Raw genomic sequence first — 19,964 nt, 5'->3', positions numbered from 1 at the left:
CTGGGCCACGAATTTGCCATCTGCCTTTGAAGGACCTTGGGCACACCGCCTAGCCCCTCTGGGCCCTGGCTGGACTACGTGATTTCCATGAGTCTTTCCAGTTCTTGCGATCTGTAGTTCCCTGAGTCTAACTCACCCTACAACTAGCCAGTAGCCAAAGTCCCGCTGCCTTACCTATTGAGTGACCGTGGGGAGACCTGTTCTAAAATGTGGGCTTGTTCTAGTCCAGAACAAAATAGAACCAAAGATCTCCAGAGCTGAAGAGATTATGTGGGAGAGGTAGCCAGTCAGTCCACAAAACTGATGAAAACAGAGATATAACAGAGGCTGGGCTTTCATGGCAAAATAGGGCAATCTGAGCAAAGAGACAGAGGAGGTGAGTGAGGACCGGGGGTGGGGGTGAGGGGGTGCCCTGAAGGGCAAAGTGGAGAACATTTTCATGAAGGACAAAATGTCAGATTTCTGTACCTGGTTCTGCCCACTGTGGGCCACCATAACATTTATAACCATCCACTTCCCATGTGGACAATGCTTGTCAAAGGAAAGCAGAAGTCAAAATTCTGTATATATATGAACAACTGATGTTTTAAAATGTTTATTTGTGAAAGACAGAGAGCATGTGCAGGGGAGGGGCAGAGAGAGAGGGGAACAGAGGATCCGAAGCAGGCCCTGCACTGACAGCAGCGAGTCCGATGCGGGGCTCAAACTCACGAACAGTGCGATCATGACCTGAGCCAAGGTCAGGCGCTCAACCTGAGCCACCCAGGCGCCCCAGAGCAACTGAGTTTCAACCAAGTTACAAAAGGTAATTCAATGGGAAAAGAACAGACTTTTCGACAACAGCAACGACAACAAAAACCACAGTGATTTCCAGTGCTGAAACAATGAAATATCCAAATAAAAAAAAAAAAAAAAAAAAAAAAGGAGGAAGAACTTCTGTCCATATCTCATGTCATACACAAAAATGAACCCAGGGTTGCTTGGCTGACTCAGTCAGTATAGCATGTGACTCTTTTTTTTTTAAGTTTATTTATTTTTTTTTAGTAATCTCTAGACCCAGTGTAGGGTTCAAACCCATGACCTCTAGATCAAGAATCGTATGCTCTTCCTGCAACCAAGCATCCTGCATGTGACTTGCGGTTGTGAGTTCAAGCCCTAGGCTGGGCCTAGAGCTTCCTTAAACAAACAAACAAGCAAACAAACACCAAAAGGGATCAGAGACCTAGATGTAAAACCTAAAGCTATAAAATTTCTATTGGAAAATGTAGAAGAAAAATGTTTTGTTTTGTTTTGTTTTGTTTGGCTAGGCAAGGAACTCTTAGATATGATATCAAAAGCACGATCCGTAAAAGGAAAAGAATCAATAAACTTGACTTTATTAAAATTAAGAACGGGCTCTTAACTCATGTTGAAAGACATGAGTGAAAAGACAAGCCACATAGCTCATGAGAAGCTACATATATTATGATAAGGGGCTTATATCCAGAAAAGAGAACTCTCAAAATTCGACACGAAGAAACGAAGCAATCCATGGGCACCTGGGTTGCTCAGTCGGTTGAGTGTCTGACTCTTGATTTGGTTCAGGTCACGATCCCAGAGTTATGGGATTGAGCCCTGTGTTGGACTTGGCACTGGGCATGGAGCCTGCTTGAGATTCTCTCCCTCTCCCTATCTCTCTCTGTCTCTCCCTTTTTCCCTCTCCCCTGCTCTCTCTCCTTTAAAAAAAAAAAAAAAAAAAAAAGGCAATCCAATTAAAAATAGGCAACAGAGTGGTGCCTGGGTGGCTCAGTCAGTTAAGCATCTGACTTTGGCTCAGGTCATGATCTTGTAGTTCGTGAGTTCAAGCCCCGCATCAGGCTCTGGGCTGACAGCTCAGAGTCTGGAGCCTGCTTCAGATTCTGTGTCTCCCCCTCTCTCTGCCCCTCCCTTGCTCGCGCTCTGTCTCTCTGTCTCTCTCTCTCTCAAAATAAATAAACATTAAAAAAAAAGCTTAAAAAATTGACAAAAGATTTGAGCACCAAGGGGATGTAAGGATAGCAAGTAAGCATACAAAAAGATATTCAAAAGATATGGCACTAGGGAAATGCAAATTAAAACCACAATGAGATACTACTACCTATCTGTTAAAATGGATAGATTCATAAAGAATCACCTTACCAAGGAGGTAGAGGAACTAGAAATGTCATCCTGCAGGGGTGGGGGTGGGGAAGTAAAATGGTACAACTACTTTGGAAAACACTTTGGCAGTTTCTTACAAAGTTAAATATACACTGACTCTATGATCCAGCCATTCCACTCTGAGATTTGCACCCAAGAGAAATGAATGCAGATGTCAATACAAAGACTTATATGCGAATATTTATCGCAGCTTTATTTGTAATTGCCCCAAACTGGAAGCAACCCACATATTCATCAACAGGTGACTGGATGATCAAAGTGTTGTATATCCATACAGTGGAATACTACTCAGCAAGAAAAAGGAATCAACTCATGATACACACAGTGTGGATCAATCTCAAGATAATTATGCTGAGGCAAAGGAGCCAGACAAAGAGGACATCATATATAATTCCATTTATAGAAAATTCTATAAACTGCAAACTAACCTATGATGACAGAAAGCAGATCAGAGAGTGCCTGGGGAAGAGGGAGGGAGAAGAGGGTGGGATAGTGAGGGAGCACAAGTAATCTTTTGGAGTCACAGACATATGTTCGCTATTTTTGTGGCGATATACACCACACGTCAGAACATAAAATTGTTGGGGCGCCTGGGTGGCTCAGTCAGTTGCGCGTCTGACTTCAGCTGAGGTCATGATCACACGGTTTGTGATTTCGAGCCCTGCATTGGGCTCTCTGTGGTCAGCACAGAGCCTGCTTTGGGTCCTCTGTCTCCCTCTCTCTCTGCCCCACCCCTACTTGTGCTCTCTTTCTCAAAAATATAATAAACATTTTACAGGTCATGATCTCAAGGCTCGTGAGTTTAAGCCCCGCATCGGGCTCTGTGCTGACAGCTCAGACCCTGGAGCCTGCTTTGGATTCTGTGACTCTTTCTTTCTCTGCCCCTCCCCTGCTCATACTCTGTCTCTCTCAAAAATAAGCATTAAATAATATATATATATATAATATATATAATTATATATACATATTAATATATAATATTAATATGTATACACATATATAATATATATAATATATTATATATAATATATAATACACATATATAATATATATAATAAACATTTTTAAAAGACACATAATGTCAGTTATACTCCAATAAAACTGTTTAAAACTTGTGATGAGCCTAGAACACCAGAAAGCCTGTTACACCAGAAAGTAGGAAGCTAGACATTTTGCCAAAAGGATTCAGAGGCAACTTGAATAGGCACCCACTAGCCAAATATGGTTCTTTATTTTATTTTATTTTTTAAGTGAATTCTACACCCAAGATGGGGCTTGAACTCACAACCCCGAGATCAAGAGTCATATGCTCTACCAACTGAGCCAGCCAGGTGCCCCGAGGACAAATCTGTTTAAATCCATATGTTCAAATGATAGATATAAAATATGTCCTATGTGGGGGCGCCTGGGTGGCTCAGTCGGTAGAGTATGTGACTCGTGATCTCAGGATCGTGAATTAAAGCCTCATGTTGGGGGTAGAGCTTACTTAAAAAACAAATAAAAATGTAAATAAAATACATTTAAAATACATTTTGTGGTCACAATAATAACAATAAAAAATCTCATTGATCAATCACCTTTGAAAGATACTAGGGAACCAGTTAATTATTTTGAAAACTGCTAAAAATAAAGAGTCACACATTTATCCTGCCTTTCTTCTATGAAGTGTACTTCATATAATCAATTAACCAATGAAGGGATATTCCTCTTACAGATAGTCCAGCTAATAAATGTTGAAATGATGTCACTATTTACAACCCCCAGGCAGTGTGGTGATATTAATGACTGCAAACATCACAAAATGAGAGACACGCAGGCACTGTGATTCTCCTTATAGAAGTCCGCAATACCACATAAGTAATCTTGTAAAATAAAAAATCAAACCTGATCTGATCAGACCTCCTAGCAAACAACACAGGAGGCAGAGAAAGATGTTAAAACAATGCCGTGCGGATGCCACAAGCCAGATCCAGACTGGGGAAAACGCTACGGGATAAACCACCTAGTTTCTTAAAAAACAAATCGACAAAGGAAAAGAAATGAGAAGAACATGAAAGAAATTGCAAGCAAAAATCAGAGAAGAGGGAAACCATAGATTTGAAAAGACTTGAGACATACTAACCAGTTCCAGTGTATAGCCTGGATAGCAATTAGCCCAACTTTTAAAAAAAAAATGACATTTTTAAATGTCATTAAAAATGATAGGCCAATCAGGGAAATGTAAACACTAAGTTGATATTTGATAACATTAGAAAAATTATAGTTAATTTTTTGGGGGGTGGGGATGGTAAGTTTGGGGGATATGCTTTAAAAGGGGAGTGCTTGTCTTTTAAAGATACATTCTGAAATGTTAACTGGTGAAATCATATGTTGTCTGGTATTTACTTCAAAATAATGTTAGGGGGCGACATAGGTGCAGGGATAAGGGACACAAAATTGGCCATGAATTGGTTCACTGTTAAAGTTGAGTAATGACTGTATGGTGTTCATTAGGCTATTTTACTTTTGTATATGTATGAATGTTTTAACTTGTGCAATGAAAATGGTTTAAAAGTGTGCGTCAGAGTGATTGCACTAATGTGGAAAATGCAATTTAAAAATCGGGAATACTGTCCTGCAAAAAACGCTGATGCTACTTGGCTTGAGTGGTAGTATGACTCACTTCCTCCCTTCGTTTCTACATTTTCTGTAGGGTCTGTAATGTATTTCTATATCATTTTTATAATGAGAAATTATGCATAATAAACTCTAGGGGAAAACAAAACCTCTACATTTTTGCCGTCTTCTTCCTGCTTTCAAAAACCCATCTAGTCTCACTCCCAAGTCCTCCAGGTTTTAGCTAAACTTCCCGCCATCTCTCCCAAGTTTAGATTGTCCGGGTTCTGAGACTACGAGGGTTTTGAGGAAAACGGGTCAAGTTCAGCGCACCCCAAGCTTCCACCTGCCGGTTGGACGACGAAAGCCACACACCACTTGGCGCCGAGACCTCCAAGGGCGCAGCCTGACTTGGGGACGCGTCACGCGCGCGGCGAGACTACATCTCCCAGAAAGCTCTACTTCTTGCACGGGGACCCGCCTTCGTAGCGGCGGACTACATTACCCAGCTACACCTTGCGAGAGGTGTTGCGGTTCTACGACTGTACAACTATTGGTCCAGCGTATGCCGGAAGCTGCGCAGTGATTGGCCCCGGAGCCCGTCAGTTACTGCCGAGTTCAGTTAGGGTTGCTGTGAGACTGCTGGAGTAGATAGGAAGAGAAGCGCGCGGAGCCGGGCCGCGCCCTTCGTGCCGGGTGAGTGACCTCTACCTCTTACTTCCTCACCGTGCGTTTGGGGACCCGGGGGTCGCACACGCGCGCCAGCACTCACGAGGGAGCAGGGTCTGTACGCACTCGTGTCACGCCTGACCTAAGAAGCATCTTCAGCGGCGCAGGAGGCAAAACCGCACACACGCGGGACACCCATACACGTGGGTGCCTGTTTGGCTGGCATCTTCTCGGACTCGGGGAGAAGACGCTCCGAGCCACTCCTGGACACCTGCGTCCACACGCGGGGACACCTGCGGGGATATTCCCCCCCCCCCCCCCCCCCCCCCCCCCCCCCCCCCCCCGTTGAACACTTGGGCACACGGGCACCCGAGCTCACCATTCATATCCGATCTCAGGGGCTTCCGCAGTAAGAGAAGGGGGATGGCCTGGCCAAGGCAAACTCTCACGCACCCCATCCACCCTGCCACTCACTCCAGCGGCCCCCCATCCTCTGGGTGCTCTAGTCTATATATCGTGCGTATAGCTCTATTTCATTTTTATTTTGTCTCTAGATAAATATCAAGGCTTACTGGTACAAGAAGGAAATCCAGCAAGCGGGAAACGTAAGGTCACTACTGAACTATATTTAACCAGCCCTTTCACGTGTATAAAACTTTTACCTTTTTTTTTACAAAACTTTACCACATATGTTATCGTGCATGATCCTCCCAGCAGTCTGGGCTGGGCAGGGCGGACATCATTCTCATTTTCCAGGAGAGGGATGGGAACCCAGGTTAAATAAGCCTCTCGGGGTACTAGGGAGGCAGAACTTAAGTTTATTGATATGAGATTTAATGTTATGTCCAGCTATGCACAGCAGCTTATTTGTAGAAATACCTCATTCCCTGCAGAGAGCTCACCCTGCTCAGTGAGACCTCAGCAGTGGAGGTTTTGCCTGTCAATCATCTGTTTCTCACAGGTGCCTGGAGAGAAGCAGCTTGAATTAATGTCTCAGAAGTTGGTGGGCAAGACCAGATCTCCCTCCTCCTTTGAGAGTGTGGGGAAGAAAGTGCCGAGACCAGATCTCCCTCCTCCTTTGAGAGTGTGGGGAAGAAAGTGCCGAGAAACGGACACATTCCTGGAGGGGTGGCAGTTTCACATCATGAGGCTTTTTTTGTTTTTGTTTTTGTTTTAATATATGTTGATTTATTTTGAGAGGGAAGGGACAGGGAGAGAGGGAGATAGAGAATCCCAAACAGGTTCCACACTGTCAGTGCAGACTCTGATGCGGGGCTTGATCCCACGAACTGTGAGATCATGACCTGAGCCGAAATCAAGAGTCAGATGCTTAAACGACTGAGCCACCCAGGTGCCCTGAGACTTTTCTTTTTAAGTAGGCTCCGCGCCCAGTGCGAGGATTGAATTCATGACCCTGAGATTAAGAGTTGGATGCTCTACCGACTGGAGTCACCCAGGTGCTCCCATACCATTAGACTTTTAATAAAATATTTTAGAATACTTTGCTGAGAGAGCCCCATGGAAATGCCTTGTTAATTTTAAGGATGGATTGGAGCACTACTTTCCTACTTTCAGAAGCGTGAGTTTGGGGCTCTCAGAGTTCCAGAGGAGAAAAAGAATCAGTGGTGGGATGGACCTTGTCTCTCTGTGGGCACCGACTTTATTGTAACTGTTAGTATTCAAAAACTAGGTTGGTTCTGCGATCCCTTCTAAAATCATTTATATTTAGTTTTGTAACAAATTCATATGATATAGAATTATGTAAAGAAAAAGGGAGAGGAGTGCCTGGGTGGCTCAGTCGGTTAAGCGTCTGACTATGGCTTAGGTCATGGTCTCATGTTTTGTGAGTTCGAGCCCAATGTCTGCTGTCCGGAGCCCACTGCAGACTCTGTCTCTGTCTCCCTCTCTCTCTGTCCCTCCCCCGCTCACGCACGTGCACGCACACACTCTCTCTCCTCTCTCTCTCTCTCTCCCAGAAGTAAAACAAACATTAAAAAAAAGAAAGAGAAAGGGAGAGATGTATTTTCTGTCTTCCTTTCCCAACCCTTCCCGTAAAGGTGATCTTAACCAGCCTGTTGGCGGGTGCGCTGTTCCAGACTTTGCCCCGTGCTCTCTACTACCCTACACAGTGTCATAGGTCTTGCTGGTTTACTTTTGCAAAAATGGGGTTTTGCTAGACACGCTGTTCTGAAACCTGCTGCTTTTTTTTTTGCCTCACGTTTCCGTGTATTATGCACATCTTTTCAAGTGTGCGTATCACTCTGGCTCGTTCTTCTTAATGGCGACGTACGAGTCCGTTGCTTGGATGTGACTTAGTGTATTTATGCATCCCTTTGTGTTATATCCAGTTTTACAAAGAATGATGTGATGCGTGCCATTTTATACACCATTGCTAGTGTTTCTTGACAACAGTGGTTCTCAACCAGAGCGAGTGCTGTGAATGCTAGAGAGGACGTGAGTCCGGTCCGTGGCGGGGATGCTCTTTAGCTGAGCCCTGGTGCAGGGGGAGGAGCTACGGGGGAAGAGTGAGTGGGGGCATATGAGGTGGGGACGAGCCACTGTGTTTCAGACATGGGGGACAGTAGATGCAGAGGCGAGGCTGGCAGTAGGAACTCAAGCAGTGTTTTCCAGAAACTTGTCCGGAGTGGAGCCCACCCTGATTGAAGTGGCTGAAGAGAGGTCCAGGGTGAGGTCGAGGAGGTCGGTGGAGATCGGGTGGGCCAGGAAGTATCATTTCAAAGCCTAGCAGGGCTCCCCCCCCCATTGCTGCAGCTGGGGAGGCAATGGAGAAAGCTAAGGAGTCTCTGGGCTCTTCCTTGGGATCACGTGGGCTTGTTGGAGAGTCCCATGGGCCATTCCTGGAGCCTGCATGTCTGACGTCTCCCTCCATGCTCATCTGCTGTCATGCTGGCTCAGCCTGGGACTTTACCTTGGATGGGAGTTGGCCATAGAGCCAGGTGTCTTGGAAAGCAAGCTGATCTCTGGAAGTGAATGATTTCCGCCCAAGCCTGTTTGTTCATTCAGTTAACAAATATGACCACTCACCATGCTGGGCTCTGTTCCAGGCGCTGGAAATACAGGGATGGGCAAATGGGAGCCAGGCCACGTTTTCACGGGCTCACATTCCAGGGGGGGAGGGTGACAAGAAGCGTGCAGAATAAACGTCCAGTGTGCTAATGCCATAAAGAAGACTAAAGCAGGGCGAGGGGACAAGAGGGCATGTAGGTGCTGTTTTAGATGGAATGGTCCGGGAGGACTGCTCTGAGGAGGTGGCATATGAGCAGAGACCCTAAGAACTTGCTCTGGTGTTTACTCCACGTCTCTTGCTTGCAGCCTGAAACTGATGGACGTTGTATGGGCCAGGGGCAGGGATGGTTGGCTATGACCCCCAAGCTGATGGCAGGAATATCTCCAGTTCCGAGGTGGCGGTGGCTGGGTCTGTGTCTGGACTTGTCACGCGGGTGATGATCAGCCCCTTGGATGTCATCAAGATCCGTTTCCAGGTACCTTTTTCCCCTCGTTCCACATAATGGGCTAGAGGGCAAGTTCTCTCTTCTTGGAGTTTTGTCAAGGAGAAGCACTTTGCTGCCTTTGTTAACCTTTTCTGAAAGTTCTCCTTCTCACCCCACACCTGCTCCTGTTGTCCTGACTTTTTCAATTTTGATCCCTAGCTTCAGATTGAGCGCCTGTCTCGCAGTGATCCCGGTGCAAAATACCACGGGATCCTCCAGGCTGCGAGACAGATTTTGCTGGAGGAAGGCCCGACAGCATTCTGGAAAGGACACATCCCAGCCCAGCTTCTCTCTATAGGCTATGGAGCTGTCCAAGTAGGTGGCAGGGGAACGGGCCAGGCCCCTGGGTTGGAGTTGTTCAATAGAGGAACACAGGGAGGGTGGGGCCTGCAGGGACCCTGTCTGGGTAGGGCAGCAGGAGCGGTCACCACACTTCTTACTTGTCTTAACTGCGAAACTACCTGAAGTTTGAAGTCTGAAATTGAAGACAGTCAGACTGAGTTATACCACGGGTATTCCCTTGCGCACCTCCTCCCCACCGCGGGCACTTTGCACCGACTGAATATTAGATGTTGCCCCTAGGAGACTGTCTTGACGCCATGCTTGGCAAAGGGCGATACAAATCTTTGCATTTTTTCAAAATAGCATTTTCACGTCTGTGCTTCCTTTAGACTTCCCAGCAGTATTGTGAGGGAGGTAGAATAGACGTTACGTGGATCACAGAGAGGGTCAGCGAGCCGCCAGAGGCCACGCAGCCTGGAAGTGGTGGGGCCAGGATGAGAATTCAGGCTCCTTGACTTTTGTTCACACATTCGTGCGGCTCGGTGCCGGTTGATTTCGGGGCGGATGGCTTGCAGCCGTACAGTCGGAGTGGTGGTAGTAGGCTGCCTGCGTGTGGTGCTAATGGTGAGCCCGGCTCTGCTTTAAGCGCTTTGAGGGGTGTTCTGTGGTCACTCCTGTGTTATAGACGGAAGACCAGGCAGAGAGAGCTTAGGTAATGACCCCAACCAAAGTCACTAGCCAGAAAGGCAGCCGAGCCGGGATGCCCACCTGGGCAGCTGGGGCCCGAGCAGTCCCTGCCTGCTTTTCCTATGACATCACAGCGATGGCTCGGGTCGGGAGCTCATGAGTTGACGTGCCCGTGCCTTTCAGCCTCAGCAGCTGGCACTCGGGTACCGCAGCGTGATGAATAAATGCAGCAGCGTGCTCTCGGGACCCTGGCCCATCTGAGTTGGCTGGGGAAGATCTGAGCAAAGGGGGTTTACGCCATAGAATGTGGAACATGTGGAATTCTCCCAAGAGAATTTCTGCTCCAGGGCAGAACGTCTGTCACACGGTGCCACCGCCAGGTGAGCCCCGGGGTTGCCCACCGAGAATCAAATAAGGGCCTTGCTTCCCTGGTTCTGAGGAAACTCAGTTGAGGAGTAGAACTTTCTGATGTAAAATTTTTTCTCGTATATTTTCTTAACCCTTTGGATATTTGGCTCTCCTCACAGTAGAATATGTGAGTAGAAAATGGCATTTGTGCTCTGAACAAAATTAGATGTTTATCGTGTCCCGTCGCTGCCTAAGAAGAACATTTCCTCGCCTGTAGAACCGGGCCGCGCGTGGATCATGGTGGCGTTTTGGGGTGGGGGGGTTGTCAGTAACTTTGTCACGTGCTCTTGCAGTTTCTGTCGTTTGAACTGCTGACCGAGCTGGTGCACAGAGCCAGCAAGTACGATGCCCGCGACTTCTCAGTGCACTTTGTGTGCGGAGGCCTGTCTGCCAGCACGGCCACCCTCGCCGTGCACCCTGTGGACGTCCTGCGCACCCGCTTTGCAGCTCAGGGTGAGCCCAAGGTGAGTGGCTGGGCCAGAGGAGGCGGGAATGAGTGGCCGAAGGTGGTCCAGGAGGTGGGGCTCTTTTCCTTAGAGGAAACAAAGTGGGAGCACCCGGGGTTTGCGTCCCTTCCGCTGGTCCATCTGTGACACCCGTAACTGTGCTGAGCCCCGTGCAGGGTGCTCACAGCCTCACGTGGGAGACAGAACAAATCCTGAACAGCAGGCTGGACGGTGAGGGCGTCCGGGAGAGTGAGACTTGAGATCGTATTGCTGGGTTATTGTGAGAGTTGTTTTTGGTTTACGCCAAAAGTTTGAGTCAGATTCCAGGAAGAATTTACTGAGTGAAAGGGAGGGATTAAATCCTGAAATAGAGCTGCCCACCATAATCTCCGTTTCCTGGACTTACATAAGAACAGCAGTACGTGTGCGTGCACGTGTATGTGCGCGTGTGCCCATGCTCAACCCGATTCTTCTCAACGGAAGAATTTTTCCGTCTCCCTTCTGCTTTAGGGTGGGGAATGACGCTCTGCTTGAGAATAACTGTGGTTTCAGTTCTGCTGGCTCTTGGTGTTGCCTGGGCTGGAGATCCTGGGTTGGTGAAGCCCTTTTGTTCAAGAGACGTCCTGATGACTTTTGTGGTTCAGAAGGGCAAAGTGCCCTGGGAACAACCTGAGAGCTCATGAATGGAGCATGAGAACTAGATCCCTCTGTATGGCACTTCAGTGGGAAATAGAGGTTTCTCCTAATGGGGAAATGAGATGAGGGGCCCTAGGCACTGAGCAGAGAGATGGGGACGAAAGGTGTTTGTAGATGGAAAAGACAGACAGACCTCAGCAACATGGTGGCTGCTGGGATGAGGAAAAATGAGGGATGACACTCCATCACCTTCCCCTCTTCCATGACTGCCCAGCCTTTAGGGGAAAAAAACAAATCTATGAGAAGGTGCGCCTTGAAACTAATATAACATTGTATGTCAATTATACTTCAGTAATAAATTAACCAAAGAAGTCTGTGAGAAGGAAAAAATATAAGAGAAAAGAGAATAGCTCATTACCTCTAGCTAAGGTGATTGAGATGCGGATTCTAGATTCTGGAATGATCAGGAAATCATCTGTGTGCAAAAGTGAATGGAAAAGATCTGTTTAAGAGCTGCAGATCAGGGGCGCCTGGGTGGCTCGGTCAGTTGAGGGTCCAACTTTGGCTCAGGTCATGATCTCGCGGTCCGTGGGTTCAAGCCCCGCGTCGGGCTCTGTGCTGACAGCTCAGAGCCTGGAGCCTGCTTCAGATTCTGTGTCCCCCTCTCTCTCTGCCCCTCCCCTGCTCATGCTCTCTCTCTCTCTCTCTCTCTCTCTCTCAAAAATAAATAAAACACTAAAAAAATTTTTTTTTAAAAGGTGCAGATCAGTAGTGGCCATGGTGTAAATCCTCAACTTTAAAATGTTTCTGGTTTTTTTGGTAACATCTTTTTTTTAATGTTTTTATCTTATTTTTGAAGGAGAGAGAGACAGGGCACGAGCAGGGGAGGGGCAGAGAAAGGGAGACGTAGAGTCTGAAATAGGCTCCAGGCTCTGAGCTGTCACCACAGAGCCCGAGGTGGGGCTTGAATCACAGACCACGAGATCATGACCTGAGCTGAAGTCAGATGCTTAACCGACTGAGCCACCCAGGCACCCCTAAAATGTTTCTTAATCAGCAATATAGGTTAAAAAGTCTGGTGGTTCTGCATGAATTATAAAGAAAACACCAGCCACCCTGATTCCAGTCCCCAAGAGGCAACCACTTTAATACTCGTGGCTCTTCTTTCATTATTTACTTCCTAATTCTTCATAGCATGCTTAACCATCTACATCTCTGTCTCTTTTTCTTTCTTTCTTTTTTTATTTTATTTTTAAAAATTTTTTTTAACGTTTATTCATTTTTGAGAGACGGAGAGACAGAGCATGAGCGGGGAAGGGGCAGAGAGAGGGAGACACAGAATCCGAGGCAGGCTTCAGGCTCTGAGCCATCAGCACAGAGCCCGACGCGGGGCTCACAAACTGCAAGATCGTGACCTGAGCCAAAGTCGGTCGCTCAACTGACTGAGCCACCCAGGCGCCCCTGTCTCTTTTTCTTTCTAATTTTTAAATTACAGACATTAACTCTTGATGGCTACTGTGGAAGATGAGAGTTTACCTCTTTACCATCACCCTCGTGTGCTTGTGTTTCCTCCTTTGTCTGATTACAGTATACCTGATTTCTAGATTTTGGCTAGATCAATATCAGTGTCTTGCAGATATGATTATGTAAATGTTATTGCTGAGCCTTGAAATACATTATGATTACATTTTCTTTTATATTTTTGTCTTGCCTGAAGTTAGTGATTGCCTTGTATTTTATTTGTTTAGCTTTCTGCATGCTCATCATGAAGTTATCCTCTTGATAGGGTCAGCCTGTGGTCATCTGTCCCACTTTATTACAGAGCCTCTTCTGGAGCCCTCCACTCTGGCAGCCTTCACCCTCTGGCTTCAGTGTGGACTCTTTGTCCCAGGACTGTTGCCAGCTGTTCTGTTAGAAATTCTCTTGCTGGGTCCTGTGTCTTCTCTTGATTAATCCCTCATTTTGGTGGAGCACAACATGAGATATGGCTTCTTTAGAGAAGCCTTGATAGAAAATGCCTTAATTTGACCCTTACTTACACTTGACTCATGATTTGGGTATAGAATTCTAGGTAGCTCTCAGTGTTGCTGGGGAGAAGTCCAGAATCACTCTGATTAATGACCCTTTATATGAAACTATCACCCTTCCTGCCTTGGGAGCTTTCAGGATCCCTTCCTGATTCCTGACATTCTAGAAGTTTACCAGTGACGTGCACTGGTCCCTCTGTCATTTGTTGTGATGGGTACTTCCTGGACCCTTTAGTCCAGACCTTTTTCCTGGACACACCGGACAGAGGATCTGAAGTGGGCTTTGCAGCGAACCCGACGCAGGACTCGAACCCACAGACCATGAGACCATGACCTGACCCGCAGTCAGATGCTCAACCAACTGAGCCACCCAGGTGCCCCTGTCTCTTATAGTCTCTTTTGAAGATGCTTTTAATTTGGTAAGGTCCAGTTTATCAATTTGTTCTTTTATGGATTTTGCTTTGGGTATTTTATCTAAGAAATCTTTGCCCAATTCAAACTCACAAAGATTTTTCTCTCAAGAGCTTGTCTTGTTCTCTGAAGCTTACCTTTTTTTTTTTTTTTTTTAATGCTTATTTATTTTTGAAAGAGAGAGAGCACAAAAGCTGGGGAGGGGCAGAGGGGGGGGGACAGAGGATCCAAAGTGGGCTCCGCACTGACACCAGACAGCCCGACGAGGGGCTCAGACTCACAAAGTGCAAGATCATGACCTAAGCCAAAGTCGGACGCTTAACCGACTGAGCCACCCAGGCGTTCCCCTTACCTCTTTTCAAAATATCACGGAGGTGATCCCTTCTCTGTGGCCTGAGAATATCACTTCCAATTCTGTGGTTGGTTTCCATTTCCCTTAGTTTTCTTCTTTTGTCTATACTGTTTCTTCCTTCCAGATGATTTCTGTGCCTCCCATCGATCATTATGTTTTCTGGGTTTTTTATTTTTTTATTTTTTTGTAAGTCATCTTTATGCCCAACGTGGATCTCCAACTCATGACCCTGAGATCAAGAGTCGCACACTCTACTGACTGAGCCAGCCAGGTGCCCCTGGTCTCCGTTGTTTATGAAGGCTTTCCTCAGATGTGTGTGTCCCTTGGCTGCCAGCCTGGTGTTAAAGGGGGCACAGGGAAGCAGAGTGGGACTGTGGGTGCCTGGCAGGCTTGTTGCCTCATGGCCTTCCTCTGAGTCCTGGCCCTTTCGTGGACATCCCCCGGGGCGAAATCCTTCAGTGTGGCTGCCAGCGTCTGGGAGCCAAGTGGTGAGGAGGCGGCCAGGGTCCTCCCTTCTCCGTGCAGAGTAACTCCCTCAGCTGCCCTGTCTGGGCCGTGCCTCGCTGCGCCCACAACCCCCTCTGGTCCACTGCAGAGAGTATATGTTGAGTAGAAGGAAAATCCGTGCCCTGTTGTCTTCCTTCATGGAGATGGCCTGCTGACAGTTCACAAAAGGTTAAATACGTGCACCTGGCAAATACCCAGAGACTCTAAAATGGTGAAAGTCAATCTCCCTCTTCCCCTGCCCCCACCTTTCCCCGCATGGAGGTAATGCTCGCCCTTCCTTGTTTCCTGTGGATCTTTGTGCGGGATAATCCCTGCATAGTTTTTTTCCTCCACAAGCACCATACCTGTTCTGCATTCCGCTGTGCTCATTTAGCTGTCTGTTTGGGGGATGATCCCTTATCAGCCGCATAGATGGCGTTTTAACAGCTGCTCTGTGTTCTTTTGACGTCCTGTGCCCAGGGGTGGACATTGCATCTTTGCTCTTGTGCGGGACACTGTGGCAGCTGTCTTTGGGCACATTCTTGTGTGCACTTGTGCAGACAGACGAGTTTTGTAAAGAGCTAGACAGGTTGCTGCTGGAAACCCCCACCGTTGGAGTTTTTGTCCAATACTTTCTCTGTCCTCTTGGCAGGACAAGCAATGCTCCTGGCAGCTGGGATTTTCGATGAGGGGAGATGCATGTGATGGGCGGTGTTCTAGGGCTAAACCGGCACCCACGCTCACTCGAGCTGCACATGTCTGTCCAGGTGTATAAAACCCTTCGAGACGCCGTGGTGACCATGTACAGGACCGAAGGCCCCTTGGTCTTCTACAAAGGCTTGAACCCCACCTTGATCGCCATCTTCCCCTACGCTGGCTTCCAGTTCTCCTTTTATAACGCGCTGAAGCACGTTCATGAGTGGGTCATGCCTGCCGAGGGAAGGAAAAACGGTGAGACAGCCCTCACACGAAGGGAAGCTGGGTCTCCGCTGCACCCCCTCCCCCAAGCCAGAACACCTCCTTCTGAACCACCTGGGAAAGAAGGGCTTCCTGTCAGAAGCTAAGACATCCCGCTCTCCAGACCTTGCTCTGTAATACACCCAGCCAACCAAACCAGTCCCGCTGCTTGTAGACCCTCCCTCGCTTTCGGATCTTGCCACCCCATCGGTGGCACCGTCAAAATTTATTTCTGACTTTGGTCATGGTTTTCATTTTTGTCTGAGGTCCCACTTACACGCAGCCTGGTTTTGGTTGTGTCTTTTGTTTGGTTCTTGTTTGAGGAGGATGGGAAGAGCGGTGGGCGTCCTGGTCCCTCCCGAGCCTTGAACCGAGTCACACGGCCGACGGCAGGCCCTCACTTCTGTTCCCTCCTCATGGTCACTCTTCCCCAACATGGCTGTGTGTGGTTCTCAGACTCATGGTGCTGGTGGGTCTTTGTTTCACGGTGGAGGGCTAGGCTCTTGACCTTGAACTTGTCTGCCCCCGATAACACTTCTCTCCTTTATCCCCCTCAATCCCACTTTGATTCAGAGAACCTCAAAAACCTCCTCTGTGGCAGTGGAGCCGGAGTCATCAGCAAGGCCCTCACGTACCCCCTGGACCTCTTCAAGAAACGGCTGCAGGTCGGAGGGTTTGAGCAGGCCCGAGCCTCCTTTGGCCAGGTGAGCCGTCCCCCTCAGAGAGCTCTGAGTCTTGTCCCTCACCTGCCCATTGGGCAGCATCAGCCCCCACAGCCCTGTCATCCCCGACCTGTCCCTGGGGACCCCCAGAAATGCGGGAAAGCCACACACAAAGCCCCGTGCATGTTGGGCACTGTGGGACGATCCAGGGGAAGGAGAGCTCGGTGTTTCCTCTTAAAAAGTGTTCGATTCAGTTTGGGCCAGAGAAAGGTCCCCAAAATACTAAAGAACACGGAGAAGGAGACTCCCACCAGCACATAGAGTTGTTTGCTTTATTCTGTAGTGGTTCCTGGAGAGGAATGAATTAAATCTGATCGACTCATACATGGATTCATTCTTCACCCAGAAGAGAGGGGTGGGATGGATTGGGAGTCAAGGAAGGGCGGGAGCATTTCTTACTTGAGGGAAGGGAAAGAACGGAGTTAGTTGTAATATATCTTTGTAGAAAATTCAGAGAAGTCTGCTAGACGGAAAGATTAAAATCACACATAACTCCCAACACCACCTACCCACAGGTAGCAGTCATGCAGAATCTTTGGCTCTAGGTTTGTTTCTTTGCATAAACATACGTGTATACATTTTAACAAATATGGAGCTGTTCACAAGGTTTTTATAACCTCCTTTTTCCATTGTCCTCCTTTTTCCTCCTTGTCCTGAAAGGACGGTTTGAGTTTGGACAGTTGGCGAGAGCCCAGGGCAGAGGAGCTAGGCCCTGCTTCTAACAGACTGTGTGGCTGGTTTTGTGGGAGGACCGGTGGTGGATGACGACAGATCAGGGAGGGAAGTTGAGGCCAAATGGAGCAACACTCTGAATACAGGCCACGGAGTGTGGACCTGATCCCTTCCCTTCCTTCCCCTTCCCCTTTCCTCTTCTCTTTTTCTTTCTTTCCTTCTTTTCTTTTCTTTTTTCTTTTCTTTTCTTTTCTTTTCTTTTCTTTTCTTTTCTTTTCTTTTCTTTTCTTTTCTTTCTTTCTTTCTTTTCTTCACTTAACGTGGGGCTTGAACTCACAACCCTGAGATTAAGAGTTGCATACTTTACCAACTGAGCCAGCCAGGCACCCCTTGGTTCTTTATAATACCACTGCCAACACCACGGGGAGTTACTGGAGATTTGGAGGGAGCTGTGTCTTGGGGACGCGAGTCTGGCGGCAATATGTGGTCAACTGAGAAGGCCAGACTGGAGGCTAAAGCTAACAAGGGCTAGATTCAGATCGACCACCCAAAGGGAACCAGGTGGGATGGGATAAAGGGTTGGAGGCGCCTTTGGGAAGAGGGTCCTTAAGAGGCGCAGTCAGTAGGAGCTCTGTCCAGTGCTGATTTCTAGGTACATCTGTTCAGTCTGAATTATTAGTCCACTTGGAAGAGAAAGAAAAGGTCTACTTTTCTGTCCTTTTTGCCTTGTCATTTCTTTGTCCAGCAAGTGTTTATTGGGAGCTGTGATGTGCCGGGTGCTGGGCTGACAAAAGAGTAGAGCCAACACCCACGTGTTGAGCTCTTCTTCTGCCCTCCACCAAGTACCCTCCCTGTTCCTCTCCCCAGGTTCGCAGCTACAAGGGCCTCCTGGATTGTGCCCGGCAGGTGCTTCGAGAGGAAGGCCCAAGGGGCTTCTTCAAGGGCCTGTCCCCCAGCCTGCTGAAGGCTGCTCTCTCCACCGGCTTCGTGTTCTTCTGGTATGAGCTCTTCTGTAACCTCTTCCACCACATGAAGAAGGCGGACAGCTAGGCCCGAGGGCAGGAAGGGCAACCTCCCGAAGGAAGGCAGGCTCATCTACGATCTTGTGTTGCACCGAGAGCTGCCGCCCGCTCCATCCCTGCCAGCCAGCGTGTCTGTCACCAGAAGGGCAAGGAGAGCACACAGGACTCGGTCTGTGGGGACACAGCCATGCTGGTCCGAGGAGTTTGCGGTGGTTTCTCTGTAGCCCGTGCTCACAGGAAAGGCAGCAGCTGCTACCCTGTGTTCTTAGCCCCTTCCACCCAGAGAACTGTCCCTGCTCTGGGTGGGGCCGTGGCCGGAGCACGAAGGCTGGGACTGGGCCCTTGGCAGGGGCCTGGTCCTCACGTGTAGGCTCTTACTCCCACCAACTAATTTAATACACATTGAAGCTACAAGCACATTCCTTAATCTCACTCCCATCTTCCCTTCCTCATCATCCCTCCTCACAAAGTGTGAGGGAGGGGACCGTTGCCTTCCTCAGATGCCGTTTTTCTAAGTAGTTGCATCCCTCACCCAGCTTTGCTTCTAGTTCTGGGGGAAGAACTGGTCACTTTATAACCGCCCCCCCACCCGCACCCCATGCCCAGATCTTCATGTCTTAATTTCCACTCAGGCTCTTCTCTCCCCTGGACAATGGAGCACAGCTGAGGGCCTCTGGGGGGGGGCGGGGGGGGGGTAGTAGGCAGGTCCCAGCAGCCTGAAGGCAGTGGGGGGTTGTGCTGATGGGAAGGACTGTGGGTGAAGATGGGGGCCCTTCTCCCTAGTCTACCTGGGATCACTCCTCTTGCATGGGGTGGGGGGAAGCTTACAGCTGAGCCAGTTGGCATCAGCTGCCCTCTCAGGGTGCCCCAAGGTGCTGTGTGTATCCTCTGTCATCCCTGAAGGGCCACAGCTCTGAAGCAGCCGTGTGAGCAGATGGTAGAAGGAAAGGGTCGGACAGACAGCCTGCTGAGGGCACAATTGGGGGCGGGGGGTTGTCAGCACAAGAATTTACATCTACTCATCTGTGCACAGAGGAGACACTGCACTTAGGGGGACGGGGGTGAGAGGGAATTTACAGAACACAAGCACCACCCTTTCCACCCAGTTCTGCCCCCCTACGTACCCACCCAGGCAGCCCAGCCTGCAGGGTTGGCTGTGCAGGGGAGGCCAGCATGGAGGAGCACAGGAGTCCCCTGCAGGACTTTACCCTGCTCTGAGACTGGGATCTGGCTCCAGCCTTTGCAATGACTCAGGAGGAAGGCACAGGCTGGGAGCAAGCCTGTGTGGGTGTCGTGGCCCTCGGACTCCTGTCATAAGAACTGTTTGGGCTCTGACCTGGGGCTTTGTGGTATGTTTGGGACCCTGACTCCTGAAGCTTCCCTGCTCTTGGCTGCTAATTCTGAAGATCTAGGCTGTGGGTAGGGTTTGGGGCACTGGAGGCCTGGGTTGGGGCTGCAGGAAGGCAGCTGCCTGAATGTATTTTTAAAGAAATTCCACTTGAGTGGAATAAAGTACACTTTATTCTTTTCATCTCTTCTACTCATTACTTTCTTTTGCTGCAGCCGTCCTTCCTCATTTTTCTGGTGACCACTCCCGCCAGCTGTTTTAGCCAGAGGAGAGAACTCTGGCAACAGGAAGTCGCCATGGACACTTCTTGTCCACACCATGGAAAGAGGCAATTCTCTTCCAGCCCCTTCTGGTTGCCCTTCCGCAACCCAGGGCCGACCTCAGGGAGGGCCCTAAGCTGCTAGGCCTATGCCTCTTTCCCAGCCCCAGCCAAGACCAAGCTAGGAGCTTAACCAACTTCGGGGTCACCCCCAGAACCTCGCGGGTCACAGGCTAGCAGGGGGATGGGGTTCTTGGGCTGGTCCACTGGTTTTCAGCTTATTCTACCAGTACCG

General features: G+C 48.6%; 1 protein-coding gene across 4 annotated transcripts; it reads left to right on the top strand.

The window, feature by feature from the left end:
- Positions 1-5,363: 5,363 nt before the first annotated feature.
- SLC25A19 (solute carrier family 25 member 19) lies at positions 5,364-19,593 on the top strand. Of its 4 annotated transcripts, none has more exons than XM_019818241.3 (8): positions 5,364-5,469; positions 5,997-6,047; positions 8,776-8,945; positions 9,114-9,269; positions 10,625-10,795; positions 15,457-15,640; positions 16,220-16,350; positions 17,908-19,593. In XM_019818241.3, exons 3-8 carry the CDS (start codon positions 8,814-8,816, stop codon positions 18,088-18,090), a joined length of 957 nt encoding a protein of 318 aa, XP_019673800.1. In that variant the 5' UTR covers positions 5,364-5,469; positions 5,997-6,047; positions 8,776-8,813; the 3' UTR covers positions 18,091-19,593. The 4 variants fall into 4 exon arrangements, with proteins under 4 accessions (XP_019673800.1, XP_006940640.1, XP_003997196.1 ...); XM_006940578.5 differs by having other exon boundaries at positions 5,367-5,469; positions 5,997-6,052; XM_045045158.1 differs by lacking the exon at positions 5,364-5,469 and adding an exon at positions 5,627-5,645 and having other exon boundaries at positions 5,997-6,052.
- The last annotated feature ends 371 nt before the right edge of the window (positions 19,594-19,964 follow it).

The sequence above is a fragment of the Felis catus genome, chromosome E1 (genome assembly GCF_018350175.1).
Source record: "Felis catus isolate Fca126 chromosome E1, F.catus_Fca126_mat1.0, whole genome shotgun sequence".
Lineage (NCBI taxonomy): Eukaryota > Metazoa > Chordata > Mammalia > Carnivora > Felidae > Felis > Felis catus.
Note: the sequence above shows the minus strand (reverse complement) of the source record. Positions and strands in the feature narration are given on the sequence as shown.